The 18,769-nt window shown below is 37.2% G+C and overlaps 1 protein-coding gene across 9 annotated transcripts in view; it reads right to left on the reverse strand.

The window, feature by feature from the left end:
• THOC2 (THO complex 2) overlaps positions 1-18,769 on the reverse strand; it is a 129,900-nt gene that overhangs the window by 89,066 nt on the left and 22,065 nt on the right. For all 9 annotated transcript variants that reach the window (XM_049107489.1, XM_049107488.1, XM_035712265.2 and 6 more), the window contains exons 2-3: positions 6,051-6,109; positions 427-518 (exon numbers count right to left, since the gene is read on the reverse strand). Coding sequence is in view for 7 of the 9 variants with exons in the window: in XM_049107488.1 (XP_048963445.1) it covers positions 427-518; positions 6,051-6,109 (151 nt within the window). In the remaining 2 variants the exon portion in view is untranslated. The remainder of the gene's footprint in view (positions 1-426; positions 519-6,050; positions 6,110-18,769) is intronic.

Below are 18,769 nucleotides of genomic sequence, written 5' to 3' on the forward strand. Positions count from 1 at the left end.
CTATGCAATCTCAATATAAAATAATCCTAAAGTTTTAAAATATATTTAATTTCTGAACATAAGTGCAAACAAAAGCAAATGTTTTGATATGCTACAATAAGAAAAATATTCTTGCCATATTATTTTATAGTTGCATTTTTAATTAAGTATATCTTGATTTCATTACAAGGCAGGCTTTTTTTTTCTCCCTCTCAGCTTATCTAATGTTTTCTGCCTTACAACCAGATAAAAATCTAGCCATAAAGATAAAATATCTTTATTTCTGTCTAGCAACAAGAATTACTAATATTGCCTTAAAACATTCACTACTATAACTTTCAACAAAATGAAATACAAGTTATATACTTTAGGGATCTTTGTATCAAAGGTTAAAAAGAAATACGTAACAATTATTAAATTAAGAAACGTGTGTATAAATATACTTACACTAATGTCATTAAGAACATTGGATGCCTGTTCATGCTTTAGATTTCCTTTAATGACATGGTATGATAACTCATAAAGAGCCTGTTGGAAATCTGTTGAACATAAAAGAAAGAATATAAGAACACAATTTCTTGAACATGAAAGGTAGACCTTCTGAGGGAAGACCTCTATATTTCCTACTTTTCAGAATTGTAAGTATCTAAAATGGTAAGAAAAATATACTTCTAATGCTTTTCCCTAGCAGATTTTTCCCTTTTATTTTCACAAAAATGCAATACTGAAAGTAGAAAATAGTTAACCTTGACTCCACTACTATAACATAACTACTGTTTAAACATTTCCTTCCAATCTCTATGTATCCACATATTTTACGTATTTTCATTCACAGTACACATGGTTTGGTATTCTGATTCCCCCACAAACACTTTTTAAAGTATTTTCTCACACTACAAAAGTCCCCAAAATTATTTTCAATGACTGCAGAGAATTCCAGCAGGTGGATATAAACTAATTTAACCATTTCTCTCACCAGCAAATCTCACAGACTTTTCTAAATAAATTCAGATTACAGTCAATTCAATCTCAGGGCTACAATGACAACAGGTAAAGAATACTAGTCTATATAAAATCAAGTTTTATCCATATCCTACTCTCAGAGAAATTTCTCCCCAAATCTAGATCTTTTCTCCTCTATCAGAATTCAAACTAAAATAATTACATACATACATACACACACAAAATTGCAGTTCTATGAGAACTGTCAACCACAAATGGTCTCATTTGCTATTACTATCACTTTCTTTGCTGGAGAAGGAATTTGGGTGAGAGGGAGTTAATGGTCACATGAATACCTCCTTCTAGCCATATTTGTCTTTAGTCGTATACACTGAAAACTTTACCTCCTTCTTCTCATTAAAAGTAGAAAAGCAGGGATCCCTGAGTGGCTCAGCGGTTTGGCGCCTGGCTTTGGCCTAGGGCGTGATCCTGGAGCCCCGGGATCAAGTCCCACATCAGGCTCCCTGCATGGAGCCTGCTTCTCCCTCTGCCTGTGTCGGTCTCTGCGCCTCTCTTTCTCTCTTTCTCTCTCTCATGAATAAATAAAATCTTTTTAAAAAAGTAGAAAAACAACTGTATGGTGACAGATGGTAGCTACACTTGTGGTAAGCATAGCAGAATACAGGATCACAGAGTTGTTGAACTAATTTATTACATGTCAACTATACATCAGTAATAAAGAAAGGGGGCGCATGGATGGCTCAGTTAAGGGACTGCCTTCAATTCAGGTCATGATCCCAGAGTTCTAGGATTGAACCCCACATGGGTCTCTCTGCTCAGCAGGGAGCCTGCTTTTCCCTCTGCCTCTCTCCCTACTCATTCTCTCTTTCTCTCTCAAACGAAATCTTTTAAAAAATACAATAAAATAAAATTTTAAACGTAGAAAAACAGCTGTAGCTCTAAAAGCAGCTGTAAAATAGTCAATTTATAATATCCTTCTGAAGGGAATCAAAAATCTTTCAGGGCAAAATAGCAAGTAAAACATCAAATATTTAAAAATCTTCTCACAGGGCACGCCTGGGTGGCTCAGTGGTTGAGCATCTGCCTTTGGTTCAGGGCGTGATCCTGGTTCTGGGATAGAGTCCCACATCCGGCTCCCTGCGAGGAGCCTGCTTCTCCCTCCGCCTGTGTCTCTGCCTGTGTCTCTGCCTCTCTCTCTCTCTCTCACATGAATAAATAAATAAATCTTAAAAATCTTCTCCTGGGACCGCCCAGGTGGCTCAACGGTTGGGCGTCTGCCTTTCGCTCAGGGCGTGATCCCCAGAGTCCTGGGATCAAGTCTCACACCGGGCTTCCTGCATGGAGCCTGCTTCTCCCTCTGCCTGTGTTTCTGTGTCTCTCATAAAATCTTAAAAAAAAAAAAAAATCTCCTTTAGTTTGACTACTTGTCACAAAAAGGGAACAGCATAGAAATCAAAACTTATATCAATACCCCTTTAAAAATCCTTATTGAGGGCAGTCCCGGTGGCGCAGCGGTTTAGCGCCGCCTGCAGCCCAGGGCATGATCCTGGAGACCCTGGATTGAGTCCCACGTCAGGCTCTCTGCATGGAGCCTGCTTCTCCCCCTCTGCCTCTGTCTCTGCCTCTCTCTCTCTCTCTCTCTGTCTCTATGAATAAATAAATAAAATCTTAAAAAAAATAAAAAATCCTTATTGACAATTTTATTAATTTGTAATTATTTTGCAATGAAATAAATTTGTCCATTAAAGTATTTTCTAAAGAAATATAGTCAGAGTATCCAAATTCCTTATGAATTCATTATTAAACATATTCTATACCTTTTTAATAAATATGCCTTCATTACACTCATAATAAACTATATAAAAGCTAAGGTGCAAAGGAAAAAATTCTATTTGTTAGTATGGTAGAAATATGAGGTCAATTTCATGCTTTGAATTTCCATTAATAAAATGCTTTTACAACAAATAATACTCATTTTTGAAGTTACCCAGGGACATCTGGCTGCCTCAGTCAGTGGAGCATGCAACTCTTGATCTCAGTGTTGTGGGTTAAAGCCCACGTTAGATGTAGAGATAACTTAAAAATCTTTAAAAAAATTAAAGGGGTACCTGGGTGGTTCACCTAAGTGTCTGCTTTCAGCTCAGGTCATGATCCCAGGGTCCTGGGATTGAACCCCACATCAGTCTCCCTGCTCAGTGAGGAAGCTGCTTCTCCCTCTCCCTCTGCCACCCGCCTTGCTTGTGCTCTCTCACTCCCACTCACTCTCTCAAATAAATTATTCTTAAAAAATTTTTTTTAAATCTGAGCCACCTGAATGGATCAGTCGGTTAAGCATCCAACTCTTGATTTTGGCTCAGATCATGATCTCAGGTACATGGAATTGAGCCCCACATTGGGCTCCACACTCAGCAGGGAGTCTGCTTCTCCCCCTCTCTCCACCCTTCCCTTCTGTCACATGCGGGCTCTCTCTTATTAAAATTAATAAATAAATAAAATTAAAGTTATCCAGATAACTAAGTTTTTTAAAAAAGCAATCACTCTTAGAAGGACAAAACAGCTGAACAACAAATTAAATTCCCAGAAGAATATGGGCTCATAGGCACTGAGGAAATTCTGGTATTAATCAGACAAGGTAATCCCCTTGAGAACAAAAAGCCCAGGTCATTTTGCTGACACTAAGTGACATGAAAATAATCACAATGTTATCCACAAATTAGCAAAGGCAGTCCCCAATTCACATGTTTTTAATGCCTATTTAAGTGGTTAGGAACGTCTATTGTTTTTCAGCCACAAAAACAAGAAGTAGTACTTTAAGACTACCAAGAATAACCCCACAAAATCCTGTAAACTCTATACTAAAGTTGAAAAACATTACAGTTACAACATGGAGAGAAACTTAATAACCTTTATAATTATACACAAAAATAAATAAATAAAAGATTTTATCTTAATGCTAACATTTCAAAGAAAGCAGGGCTTTTTCGTTATTTATTTATTTAATTTATTTATTTATAGTATTCTCTACACCCAACAAGGGTTCAACTCATGACCTGGAGATCAAGAGTTACATGTTCTTCTGACTAAGCCAGCCAGGCACCCCACAGAAACGGTATTTTTAAGGAGAGCCACAAGTAAAAGGGACTTCTAGAGATTCTTAGACATTCTTTGTGGGATCTGAACACTAAAGGCACTAGTTCTTGGTTATGTCAGGACTACTCATGTTTATCAACCATCATTACAGTATCATTTTACTGGGGAAAAGGCAACTTATAAAAAAAAAAAAAGAGTATGTGCAAGGGAAAGAGCTCAGGGAACACTACCCAAACTCAATTCCCCTGAGACAGAACAAAGGACATTCTGAAGAAATGACATTCCGTTAGTTTCCTGCATGGACTACCAACTGGGGCCCTGAGACCAAAGCTTGATTGTTGGCAGATACCAGCCAAAGAATGTGTGCATTGAGGAAGTAGGCAAGGGCAGGTCTGGCAATTCAGTAACTGAAGCCACACTCATAACTATTTTGGGTTTCATATGTGAATAAGAACAGCCATGCAAATTAACAATAATCTGGTAGTTATTAATGATGCATACAGTGCCATTTAAAACTGACAAGTAATCATCCTATGTTATGCTATTTACAGTTTTCTGAAAATTCTCTTATTTTACCCAATAAGATTTCAATCACAAACAAGATCAAAACTAAATGAGAAGTTATACACTTGTTTTAAAGATAGGGAAGGAGGGATGCCTGGGTGGCTCAGCAGTTGAGCATCTGCCTTTGGACCAGGGCGTGATCCTGGAGTCCCGGCATGGAGTCCCACATTGGGCTCCCTGCATGGGGCCTGCTTCTCCCTCTGCCTAGGTCTCTGCCTCTCTGTGTCTCTCAAGAATAAATAAATAAAATCTTTTAAAAAACAAAAATAAAGATAGGGAAGGAAAAAATAAAGTATCCAAATGCTTTTAGGAAAGAGTCTTTCTTTACTTTCTTACAATTCTGGCAGTCAACGGACTTATTCAAAAGAAAAGGCATTAAAGCAACCTCAGAAATCTTTATGATCGATCACGCAACTTTATAAGAAGGATAAATTGGAAAATAACTAGGGGTGCAGGCTAGGAATGTTAAGTCTTAAAACAGGTCTTACCCAAATGACAGAAAAAAATGGCTCATTTATTTGTTAAAAAATGCTTTCCACTCAAAAATTCAAATGTTCTTTAAGAAGTATACACTTTCATATTACTATTTAATTTTTGATAAAACCAAAGTAAATTATCTTTAGAAAAACATTTTCAATCTTCTATTCACAAAAGCATAATAACTATAATGAATTGTATTTAATCACTTTTTATTTAAAATAGATCTATTGGTTATAAGTTTTTTCCAGATTGGAAAAAACTGTTGAGTTCTACCCTCAGTGAAAGTTACACACGAAAATGCTTTAAATTTACCAGCCATAATTGCTTTTGTTTTTGCCCCCTCTTTTTCTAAATCCAAATGACTAATTTTAAATAAATGCTAAAAAGTAAAATCTTTTAAAATTAAAATTTACATCCTGTTTAACTACATCATACTTAATAAACCATACTTGTGATATGCAGTAAACAACTCCTTTGCTTTTAATGTTTTCCATGACAACTGCCTTTAATAAGATCCCCAGATACTACCTAAACATAACCAGCTTTAGTAAAACACAACCTCAGTTTCTGGAAATTTCCTAGTGCAAACAAGACCAGAATAGTTATTTCGTGCTAGCTTTTCTCTTCTGTTTACAACTGATAGCTAGCCTGTGTAATTTTTAATACAGATAGCAACTGCTGGTATTTGGCTAAATATACCATGTCACAATTATAAAAGCGAAGCAACATATGACTATTATGCAGATCAAGTATCTATACAGAAAGAGATATAGTCTTACTGTAACTATAGTTTTATTTATTTTTTATAACTATGGTTTTAATCCTAACTGTAATAAGCTCATATAAAAGCTTTATATAATGTGAACTATCTCATACCTTTTGCTTTTCATTCATAACAATTTAACAGAAAACAGAACATCTATTAATTTTGACAAAGCCAAAAATAATAGCTATGATACTTTTAAAAGTCTTACCTCTGTAAGTTGAACTATCATGGCTTTTATTTTCACTGAGGATCCGGCATAAATGCAAACTAGAATAAAATAGAAATAATCTGCATTCATTTCCAATCCTAATATAGACAATCCTTATAGAGCAAATTATATCAACTAAAAATATTTGAAAACATATCAGATGTGTTTAAATCCATTAGTTTATAATGAGAATAAAACCAACCTAAAAACCCTAGTTGTCAGGACTGGAGGAAGGTAGTTATTTTTGAAAACTGGTAACTAAAAGAATAAAAATCAAGTACTTATTCTGCCTTTCACATATGAACCAATAACTGATAAGAAAAAAGTCTCTGTACTGAAGAGACTAATAAATAATGACAAAAGAATATCACCATTTAAAAATGCCTAATAAATTAAAGGATCTAAGTATCTATCAATAGCTCTTACATCACAAGAAGAGACAAACATAAGCATGTCCTGATCGTGATGAAAGAATACACCAGCCACCTATGAAGCTGTCAGAAAGAAAGAAAGAAAGACCGACCAGCCATGCTGAATTCAAACTGTGGAAACTCTACAATGACCCTGTCTCTTCAACAAATACATTGCAAGGAAAAATTAACGATGCTAGGGAATCCTCACGGTTAAAAAAGGCTTGAGAGATGTCAATCACAGTGTTTGGATCCTATTTCAAATAAGTATTTTTAAAATTATTATTTCTGAGTCAACTGGAATATTTTTATAAAGATTTTATAAATTTTAGGGGCACCTGTGTGGTGCAGTCAGTTAAAGAATCCAGCTCTTAGGTTTTAGCTCAGGTCTGATGTCAGGGTCATGAGATCAAGCCCCATGTGCAGCTCTGCACTCAGCATGGAGTCTGCTTGAGTTTCTCTCTCCCTCTCTCTCTACTCTGCGCCCCCCCCCTCCCAACTCCAGCTCGCTCTTTCCTGCTTTCTCTCAAATAAATCAATCTTCAGAAAAAAAAGATTTTTTTATAAGAGATTCTTTTTTAAAAAAGATTTTATTTATTTATTCATGAGAGACAGAGAGAGAGGCAGAGACACAGGGAGAAGGAGAAGCAGGCTCCATGCAGGGAGCCCGATGCGGGACTCGATCCCATGACCCCAGGGGTCATGCCCTGGGCCAAAGGCAGGTGCCAAATCGCTGAGCCACCCAGGAATCCAGAAAAAAAAAAAGATTTTCATAAAAATTTATCTTTAAAAGATAATACAGAAATAGTCATGGATAAAATAGCATTTACTTCAATAGAATGAGAAAATGGGTAGGGTAACAAGTGAAACAAGACTGGCCAGCAGTTGACAATTACTGAAGCTGATTGCTAATTTCACTGGTATTCTACTTTCTCATCTGAGATTTTTTTTCCACTAATAAAATTTAGAAACAAAAAAAAAGAAAATTGGAAAAAAAACTTGTATTTTAAATACCTCTTCATTAGATTAATTTAAATATTGCAAGGAAGGGCAGATATACAGAATATAGTGAGAAGAGGTTATGCTTAATTAGAATTCCAGAGACAAGAGAACAGGGATGGGGAACCTGGGTGGCTCAGTTGGTTAAGTGTGTCTGCCTTCAGCTCAGGTCATCATCCCAGGGTCCTGAGACCCAGCCCCACATCAGGCTCCCTGTTCAGCTACTCTGTCTCTCCCCCATCTCTCAAATAAATAAAATCTTTAAAAAAAAAAAGAGAGAGAAGACGGCAAAATCAGTATTTAAAGCAATAATAGCCAAGAATTCAGTTTTCTAGAACTGAAGTGAAATCCACAACTCGGCACATCATAATTAAGCTAGAGAAAACCAAGGACAAAATCAGTTAAGCACCTAAAGGAAAAAAAAGACTGTATCTTAAGGACTTCTAGACAAGAACTCTGAATGCTGAAAGATACATCCAAAATGCTAAAACAAAGTATTTGCCCACCTAATTTTATACCCAAAATATTTAGTTGCAAGAAAAGGCAAAATAAGGACTGGAGCTCAGACAAACAATAACTGATTCACACACTAAAATAAACACTTAAGGACGTTTTCTAGGTAGGATAAAAATTATTACAGAAAGAGTTGCAGCAAGAAATGAGGAAAAAGTAGCAAGTACATGGGTAATTCTAAATGAATATTAACTGATAATAATAATAGTGTCTTGTATTTAAACATGTACAGTATTAAATATACAGATAAATGGAAAAATACTGAAATACATCAGGACTAATGTGGGTTTGGGACGTATGGGTGGCTCAGCGGTTGAGCGTCTACCTTCGGCTCAGGGCACGATCTCGGGATCTGGGATCGAGTCCTGCATCAGACTCCCTGTGAGGAGCCTGCTTCTCCCTCTGTCTGTGTCTGCCTCTCTCTCTTTCTGTGTCTTTCATGAATAAATAAATAAATCTTAAAAAAAAACTGATGTGGGTTTATCCCAAACACACAAAGTTGATTCAAATTAATTCACATTAAACTGACTTTTAAAAAATCACGAGTTCAACAGATACATAAAAGACATTTGACAAAATTCAACATCCATTCACTATTTTTTTAAAAAGACTTAAAAACAGGAATAGAAGGAACCATTATAATTTGGTAAAGTAGCAGTTCCAATAGTGTGGTTCACAAAACTGACCCCAAGACACTTTCCAGAGTTCTGCAAGATCAAAACAGTATTCATAATAATACAAAGACTTCATTTCCCTTTTTTGCAGTATTAACATTTACACTAACAGTTCATTTATTTTTTTTCTCAGAGGGAAGAGAGGCAGAGGGAGAAGGAGAGAAAGAATCTTAAGCAGGCTCCATGCCCAGCACAAAGCCCAACACAGGGCTGGATCTAACAACCCTGAGATCATGGTCTGAGCCAAAGAGTCCAACACTTAACCAACTGAGCCACTCAGGTGCCCCTGAACTAACAGTTCAAAAGAAAAGGAAGGAAAAAGACTGCTGGCACCTTAGCACGTATCAAGGCATTTGCACCAAACTGCTTCATTGATTCTTCATGATCAAGAAATCAAAAGAAAGAGCGACGCCTGGGTAGCTCAGTTGGTTGAGCATCTGACTCAATTTTGGCTCAGATCATGATCTCATAGGTCCTGAGATGGAGCTCCACATTGGACTCCCTGGTGGGTGAAGCATCGGCTTGGGATTCTCCCTCTCTGCCCCTCCCTTCACTTGCACGTGAGGGCCCACACACTCTCTCAAATAAATCTTTAAAAAAAAAAAATCAAAGAAAAGAATAAAGCCAGTCCCATGTAAGATGTTACCAAGCTACCTTTTCATGATCATTCATAAAACAAGCCAGTTTCACTTAAGAAGGTACTTGATGGAAGTGGCATCAACAAGATGGCAGAACAGGAAGCCCCAGGTTTTCCTTCCTCCCAATGAAACATCAACTCATCAACAATACACATACCAATTCCCTTTATGAGATATTAAGAAACCAGTTAAGAGGCTCCTGCACCCCATGTAAGCCTAAACTAACTGCATCAAGCAGGAAAATTCATGCCACCCTTTTACCACAGTCCCTCCTCCTGGCACAATACCACACAACTAGAAAAAAAACTCCCAGCCCCCAAATTCTCCCTGAGGATTGAAAGAGAAGACTGGACTTTACATCTAACATTCTGACTTGGGGTATGGCCTGTCTGAGGGGCTGGTTTCTTTCCTGAACATCTTGGAGCACAGACAGGGCTCTGTATACCCTTGGTGCCTGAGGCCTGCTAACAACGACAAAAAATATCTGGGTGGCAAGACGTGGATTCAGAGAATCCATACTACAGCAAACAGAAATCAATACACCTCAACAGCCTCTCCCTCAGGGGAGAAAGAGTATCCAACATTCCAGCTTTTGGGGATACTGCCTGAAGGAACAGTTTCTGTTTAGCCTGACCTAGGGCCGTGACAGCACCCAGCCTCCTCTAGCTGCCTAGGGGCCACCAAAAACAAAAAAGAGCTGAGTGGTATGTTGCTACTTCATAGGACCCACAGTACAACAGATGGACACCAAAGGATACAAAAGAGTACAAGCTTCTGAAAAAAAGAAACTGAAAAATTCCTTTAATTTAGAATCTACACATGAAAGTCCAAAAGACACATCCAGAGAAAAGGTTTCTAAAGCCCCCAGAATCCATAGCCAGGCTGACTAGTAATGTAAGGCTGTACATTACTAAGCCAGTCCATAAAGACTGGAAGATAGGAGTGTTTTTTCAAATACAATCATACGAACACAAAATTAAAAAGAACATAAAGAAACAAGGAAGATGGCCCAATAAAAGGAATAAAGCAAGTCTCCAAAAACTGACCCTAAAGAATTAGAGGTATATGAGTTACCTGACAATTTAAAATAACCACCATAGTAACGCCTGGGTGGCTCAATGGTCAAGCATCTGCCTTCAGCTCAGGGCATGATCCTGGAGTACCAGGGCCAAGTCCCACATCGGGCTCCCTGCAGGGAGCCTGCTTCTCTCTCTGCCTATGTCTCTGCCTTTCACTCTCTATGCCTCTCATGAATAAATAAAAATCTTCAAAATCATAAAATAACCACCATAAAGTTGCTCAATGAGCTCAGGAAAATGATGCATGAATAAAAGATTTTCAACAAAAGGATAGAAAATATTTAAAAAGAACCAAACAAATTTTGGAACTAAAGAATGTAGTAACTGGGGCCCCTGGCTGGCTCAGTCACAGTAAAGCACACAACTCTTGATCTCAGAGTTGTGAGTTTGAGCCCCTTACTGGGCATGGAGCCTACTTTAAAAAAAAAGAATGTAGTAACTGAACCTAAAAATTCACAAAGAGGTTCAACAGCATTTATAATCACATGCAAAAAATGAAATTGGACACTTATCTTACATCATACAAAAACCAACTCAAAATGGATTAAATAATAAATTTAAGATCCAAAACTGCGAAATCCCTAGGAAAAGCTATACGACATTGGTCTTGGCAATGACTCCTTGGATAGAACAACAAAAACAAATAGACAAGTAGGACATCAATCAAAAAATTGTGTATGCAGCAAAGGAAACAATGAGCAGAATGAAAAGGCAACCTACGGAATGGAAGAAAATATCTGCAAACCATGTATCTGATAAGGGGTTAATATCCAAAATATATAAGGAACACCTATAATTCAATAGCAAAAAATCCAGCCAATTAAAAAATGGGCAAAGAACTTGAACACATTTCTCCAAAGCAGACATACAAATGGCCAAAAGTTATATGAAAAGATGTTCAACATCACTTACCAGAGAAATGCAAATCAAAACCACAGATATCGCCTTCACACTTGTAAGGATGGCCATTATCAAAAAAACAAAAATAGAAACAACACTTGATAAAAGGAGTTATCCAAAATATACAAAGAACTTACAATTCAATAAAAAAACTCAATTTAAAAATGGGCAAAAGACCTCACACCAAAGATATACAGATGTCAAAATAAGCATATGAAAAGATGCCCTACATCATGTCATTAGGAAAATGCAAATTAAAACAATGAAATACCACTACACACCTATTAGAATAGCCAAAATCTGGAACACTGCCAACACCAAATGCTATTAAGGATGTGGCACAACAGGAACTCTCAATCATTACTGGTGGAAATGAAAAGTGGTACAGCCACATTAGAATAGCTTGACGGTTTCTTATAAAACTAAACATACTCTTACCTTATGATCCAGTAATCTCACTCCTTGTTATTTACCCAAAAGAAGTGAGAAATGTCCACACAAAAACCTACGCATAGATGTTTACAGCAGCTTTATTCATAACTGCCAAAACCCGGAAGCAACCAAGATGTCCTTCAGTAGGTGAATGGATAAACTGGTACATCCACACTATGGAATTATTCAGTTCTGAACAGATATTAGCTATCAAGCCAGGAAAAGGCATGAGGAAACCTTAAATGCAAATTACTAAGCGAAAGAAACCAATCTGAAAAGGCTATATAATGTGTATTTCCAACTATATGACATTTTGGAAAAGGCAAAACTATGGGGAGTAAAAAGATCAGTGGTTGCCAGGGGTTGGGAGTAGCCAGAGAGATGAACAAACAGAACACAGAGAGGATACTTAGGGCAGGGGAAATACTCTGATACCAAAATGGAGGATACATATCAGTACACATTTATACAAACCCATAGAATATACAACACCAAGAGTGAAGTCAAAGGTAAACTATGAATTCTGGGTGACTGTGATGTGTCAATATAGATTCATCAATGGTAACAAAGGTACCACTGTGGTGGGGAATGTTGAAAATAAGGGAGATGGCTATGCATGTGTAGGCGCAATGGGAAATCTCTGTACCTTTCTCTCAATTATTCTGTGAACTTAAAACTGCTGTAAAAAATTTCTTTAAAAAAAAAAAAAAAAAAAGGGCAGCCCCAGTGGCTCAGCGGGTTTAGCACCGCCTTCAGCCCAGGGTGGGATCCTGGAGACCTGGGATAGAGTCCCATGTGGGGCTCCCTGCATGGAGCCTGCTTCTCCCTCTGCCTGTGTCTCTGCCTCTCTCTGTCTCTCATGAATAAATAAAATCTTTAAAAAAAAAAACAGAAAATAACAAGTGTTGAGGAGGATGTGGAGAAACCAGAACCCTTGTGAATTGTTGGTGGGAATGTAAAGTGGTGCAGCACCTGTGAGAAACAGTTTGGAAGTTCCTCAAAAAGTTAAAAATAGAACTACAATCCAGCAATCCCACTGAGTATTTATTCACAAGAGGTGATATCAGGATTTCAAAAAGTATTTGCTTTCCCATGTTCACTGCAGCATTATCCACATAGCCAAAAGGTAGAAACAATCTAAATATACATCAACAGATGAATGTATAAAGAAAATGTGGCATATACATAAAATTGACTATTATTCAGCTATAAGGAACTCCTGTCATATACCACAACATAGATAAGCCTTGAGGACAGTATGTAAAGTGAAATGTCAGTCACAGAAGCATAAATACTGCACGATTCTGCTTATATTGAAATATATCTAAGAGAGTCAAACTCATAGAAGCAAAAAGTTTAATTTCAGTGGTTGCCAGGGACTAGAGGGAAAGAGAAATGGGGAGTAGCTATTCAACGGGTACAAAACATCAGTTACACAAGATGAAAAACATCCAGAGATCTACTGTACAACATTGTGCTTATCTTTAACACAGTACCATTCACTTAAAAATTCATTAAGGCTAATCTCGTTATGTGCTTTTACCTACAATGAAAAAATGTGCTTGAAGTAGTGAAAAATATTTAATTAAATCCTGAGCCCTGACAACACGTCTTTTTAAGAACATGTATTTTAATATTCTATGTGACAAAATGGAAAGTACACATAAAGCATTTCTGCCACACACTAAAATACTATGGTTGTCTCCAGAAAATCACTTAAGCAATTGTTTAAATTGTGAGTTGAGTTAGCTGCTTTTACATAGAATGCCATTTTTACTTGAAAGAACTGATAATGGTTATTCAGACTTGGGTTTTTGGCAGGCATTTTCTCAAAAATGAACCAACTGAGCCAGTCACTTCAAGGAAAACAACTGAGAGTATTTGCTGCCAATGATAAAATATAAGGTTTCAAGCAAAAATTCAAGTATTGAAAAACTTATAGCTACCACCTTGGACTTGACTAGTTCCCAATTCTCAAAAACTTTCCGGATTAGTTCAGTGATGATATTAAAGAATGTGGGGGTGGGGGACTTTTATTTAACACAATGTATTGTGTCAATACTTTGAAAAGGTGCATCATTCAGTGAACCAGTATTTTCCAATTGACCAATGCATGATACTGCAAAATAATGCATGGGTAAAAGATCCCAAGTAAAAGGCAAATGCATTTTAATTTAAAAAGTACAGAAAGTTCACTGATGTTGTTTTGGATTTGACATTGCAACAAATCACTAAGATACTAACACTTCATGGGATGCCTGGGTAGTTCAGGGGTTGAGCGTCTGCCTTTGGCTCATGGTGTGATCCCAGAGTCCCAGGATTGAGTTCCACATCAGGCTTCCTGCATGGAGCCTGCTTCTTCCTCTGCCTGTGTGTCTCTGCCTCTCTCTCTCTCTCTCTCTCTCTCTCTCTCTCTCATGAATAAATAAAATCTTCCAAAATAAAAACTACCACTTCACAAATTTTGTCATGATAATCAAAGAATACTATCTTCAATTATCTGAAAAGACTATTAAAATTCTCCTTTTGCTAACTATTTACCTGTGTGAGGCTAGATTTTCTTCATTTACATCATCAACAACAATATATTGCAAATTCTACTTCTATAAAACTCTATTTTATGCACACACAAAAATCAACTCCATTCAGGTAAGGCTTAAAAAATTAAAAGCAAAATAAGATGTTTCCAGGGGCGCCTGGATGGCCCAGCCTGTTAAGTGCTGCCTCTGGCTCAGGTCATGATCCCAGGATCCTGGGACTGAACCTCACATTGGGCTCTCTGCTCAACAGGGAGCCTGCTCTTCTCCCTCTCCCTCTGCCTGCCACTCCCCTTGCTTGTGCTCACTCATCAGAGCCCGCACACACACGCTGTGTCAAATAAATAAATAAACAAACAAATAAGTAAAATATTTTTAAAATAATGTTTCCAGGGATCCCTGGGTGGCGCAGCGGTTTGGCACCTGCCTTTGGCCCAGGGCACGATCCTGGAGACCTGGGATCGAATCCCGCATCGGGCTCCCGGTGCATGGAGCCTGCCTCTCCCTCTGCCTGTGTCTCTGCCTCTCTCCCTTTCTCTCTCTGTGACTATCATAAATAAATAAAAAATTAAAAAATAAAAAATAAAAAATAAAATAAAATAAAATAATGTTTCCAGAAAATCATAGGAGAATAAGTGCATTTGCCTTGGAATGGGGAAAGATTGCTTAAGCACAAAAAAACTACTAATCAGGGCAGCCCGAGTGGCTCAATGGTTTAGCACTGCCTTCGGCCCAGGTTGTAATCCTGGAGACCCGGGATTGAGTCCCACGTCGGGCTCCCTGCATGGAGCCTGCTTCTCTCTCTGCCTCTCACTCTGTGTCTCTCATGAATAAATAAAATCTTTTAAAATAAAAAAAACTGGGATCCCTGGGTGGCGCAGCGGTTTGGCGCCTGCCTTTGGCCCAGGGCCTGATCCTGGAGAGCCGGGATCGAATCCCACGTCGGGCTCCCGGTGCATGGAGCCTGCTTCTCCCTCTGCCTATGTCTCTGCCTCTCTCTCTCTCTCTCTCTCTCTCTCTCTGTGACTATCATAAATAAATAAAGAAAAAATATTAAAGATAAATAAATAAAAAAATAAATAAAATAAAATAAAATAAAATAAAAAAAACTACTAATCATAGAGCAAAGGATCAAAAATGACATTAAGGGACGCCTGGGTGGCTCAGCAGTTGAGCCCCAAATCAGGCTCCCTGCATGGAGCCTGCTTCTCTCTGTCTCTATGTCTCTCTCTCTCTAATGAATAAAATCTTTTAAAAATAATAAAATAAATGACATTAAAATAAATAACTTCTGTTCATCCAAAATCATCATTTTAAGAGCGGAAATACAAACCAAATAGTAACAAAAGATATCTGCCACATATACAGTATAATGCACAAAGGACACAAATACAGGCTATATAAAGAACTCCTACAAGTCAATGAAAGAAATGCTAACAATCCAATAGAAAAATGGGAGAAAAAATATAAAGAGGCCTTTCACAAGAAATCAAAATTTCAAATGGCCAAAAACACATAAAAAGATGCCCATGAAAACATAAGCCCCTGCAACAGGAATTCCATTTTTAAAATCATAGGAAACAGACTGAGGGTCGCTGGAGGGGCAGGGGGGTGAGGACAAGGTAACTGGGTGATGAACATTAAGGAGGGCATGTGATGAGAAAAAAAAAAAGGAGGGCATGTGATGTAATGAGCACTGGGTATTATATAAGACTGATAAATCACTGACCTCTACCTCTGAAACCAGTAATACATTATATGTTAATTAATTGAATTTAAATAAATTTTTGAAAAAGAAAAAATAAATGCCCCAATAAAACATCATTACATACATACCATATTGACAAAAAATTTAAAGTCTGAAAATATTAACAGTGAGGATGTGAAGCAAGGTGAACTCTCACACAAGTGTTGTTGGGAATGTATTTTGAAATAGTTTCACAGTTTTTAAGATTTTATTTATTCATGAGAATACACAGAGAGGAGGGAGAGGCAGAGACACAGGCAGAGGGAGAAGCAGGCTCCATGCAGGGAGCCCAACGTGGGTCTCCAGGATCACGCCCCGGGGCTGAAGGCGGCGCTAAACCGCTAAGCCACCCGAGCTGCCCTAGTTTTCACAGTTGAAAGGAGAGCTAAAGTTAGTCACAATCTAGAACCCAGTGATTTCTTACACTTATATATACCACAAAAACACGTGCTTGTGTACACCAAGATATTCGTTTAAGAATGTTTCTATTGGCGCTGTTGGTAATAGCTGAAAATTCAAAACAGTAAAACTGTTAATCAATAGCATAAGAGATAAATTATGGTACAGTTATGGAATGAAGCATCCTATAACTATGGCTAATACTTCCAAAATTATCGATGGATCTTAAAAATATAATGTTGAGCAAAAGCAGCCAGATACACAGAATACATTCTCTATGATTCCATTTATAGGAAATTCAAGAACAAACTTAAGCTTATAGGGTAATAAAACTGCAAATAAAAACAAGGAAGAGAAAGCCATAAATGTCAGGATAATGGTTACCATGGAGAGGTAAAAAATGAGAAATCTGGAAGGGCAGTTGTCTTGACCTGGGTGTGAGTTACACAGGCGTGCATCTTACACTAATTCTTTAAACTCTACGTTTATGTTTTATGCACTTTTCTATATTTAATTGCACAACTTACAAAAAGAAATATTCCTATTACAAGCTGCACAAGGCTCTAACAAAAAATTAATGCATATTTTCTTTACTTTTATGTCTAGCAATCTTTTTCCCATAAGTCCATAAAATAACTTATTAGACTAATAGAGTATGTTTCTATATCACACCTAAAGTTGAAATATGCCACATAAATCACCCACAGAGAGATTATCTACTTTGCAGATTATCTATGCTGTTGCAGCTGGCCATTCTGTCTTCTGATTATTTCAATACCCCATCATCTGATGAGCAGAGTAAGGTTTTTTAAAGTCAATAAAGTAAACTTTTGTTTTAAAGATTTTATTTATTTATTCATGAGACACACAGAGAGAGAGAGAGAGAGAGGCAGAGACACAGGCAGAGGGAGAAGCAGGCTCCATGCCAGGAGCCTGATGTGGGACTCGATCCCGGGACTCCAGGATCACGCCCTGGGCCGAAGGCAGGCGCTAAACCACTGAGCCACCCAGGGATCCCCAAGTAAACTTTTTCTGGTCAACAATTCACTTGTGAGTCTCACAAAATTATCTTCAAAATCAAAGAATAAAAAAGTCTTGTCAAAGGAGACTAATTAAATCTGCATAGTTTGAAAATCTCATTTAGTTATTAGTTTTTAACCAACTTCTATTTAAAAAAAAAGAAAAATGTTCAGAGCACATTATAAATGGTGAAATAAACCGATTTAAGTTTGACCCCAGAACTTTCAACTACTTCCCTGAAGAACTAGACAGATCTTCCAATGCATTGAGAACAGTGGTTAAGCTTTTAATTTCTCAAAATGTTAAACCTACCACAAGCTTATCTGAAATATAAAACAAAATCAATCTTCCTTCCAACAAGCAACACAGAAATATCTGATTCAGACTAGCATCAGAAAATGTAATCTAAAAATGTCTACATCCAGCTCCTTTTTGTTAAGAGGAAATATATGAGAAAGTATATCAAGATCACTTCAATATTTGCTATAAATAAAACAATTCCTTGTGGTTCTCACTGCCCCCAAAGGTTCAATTCCCTGTAGACAGTAGTAGTAGGAAACACTGGTTTTTGACAGAATGGAATGGAATCAAGTAACTCACCTTTCCCTTTGTATCCCAGCTACTAAAAAGCAAGGTCAAATATTCCTTCTTATGGTGAATGTATTTGCTTATTCACATTTTAAATAGCTTCATTTTCTATTTGTGCTAATAAGCTTAAAGCATGTCTTTCACAATAATCCTTCCAGTAGGGAAGAGGGAATGTCAGTGTTCCTACCTCATCCCACCTCATCTAAAGGTACGGCCATTGTTACATAATTTTAAGAAATAATTAAAACATAATTCCATCTTGTCAGTCAGTCACAAGGCCACAAACATATTCGTTAAAATGCAAGTAATAATGTCATCACGAAGTATCAATTAGCATCTCAAAGATTTGCTCAAATTGTGTAAGGAATCACTGATGGTTATTATGATAAGGCAATTCACTTGCATAAGATACTTTTATTTCCCTAGTATAAAAGTTCGTCCTTAGTGGTAGGATGGTAGGAGGAAACTAAACCAATTGCTAAGAATGTTCCCCCAATCAGTCCATGCTCTTCTCCCTAGGTAATTCACTAAAAGAAGAACATAAAGTATCCTTAAAAAATTCTGGTTCTGAATGCTGCATGTCTTACCACACCTGTTAAACAGTTTTAGTACTCTACCCTAAATTATAAAGGAAGAAAAAAACAAAACTACCTCCAACAGTTGCTCATTTCAATGTGGCTTAAAAATAATCAAATATTATGCCTTAGTCTATATTATTTTATTCCTCTCATAATCTTCAAATAATTGAGTTTGCCAGTTTTTCCACTTTTAAAACAATATGGT

This window comes from Canis lupus, chromosome X (genome assembly GCF_003254725.2).
Source record: "Canis lupus dingo isolate Sandy chromosome X, ASM325472v2, whole genome shotgun sequence".
Classification (NCBI taxonomy): Eukaryota; Metazoa; Chordata; class Mammalia; order Carnivora; family Canidae; genus Canis; species Canis lupus.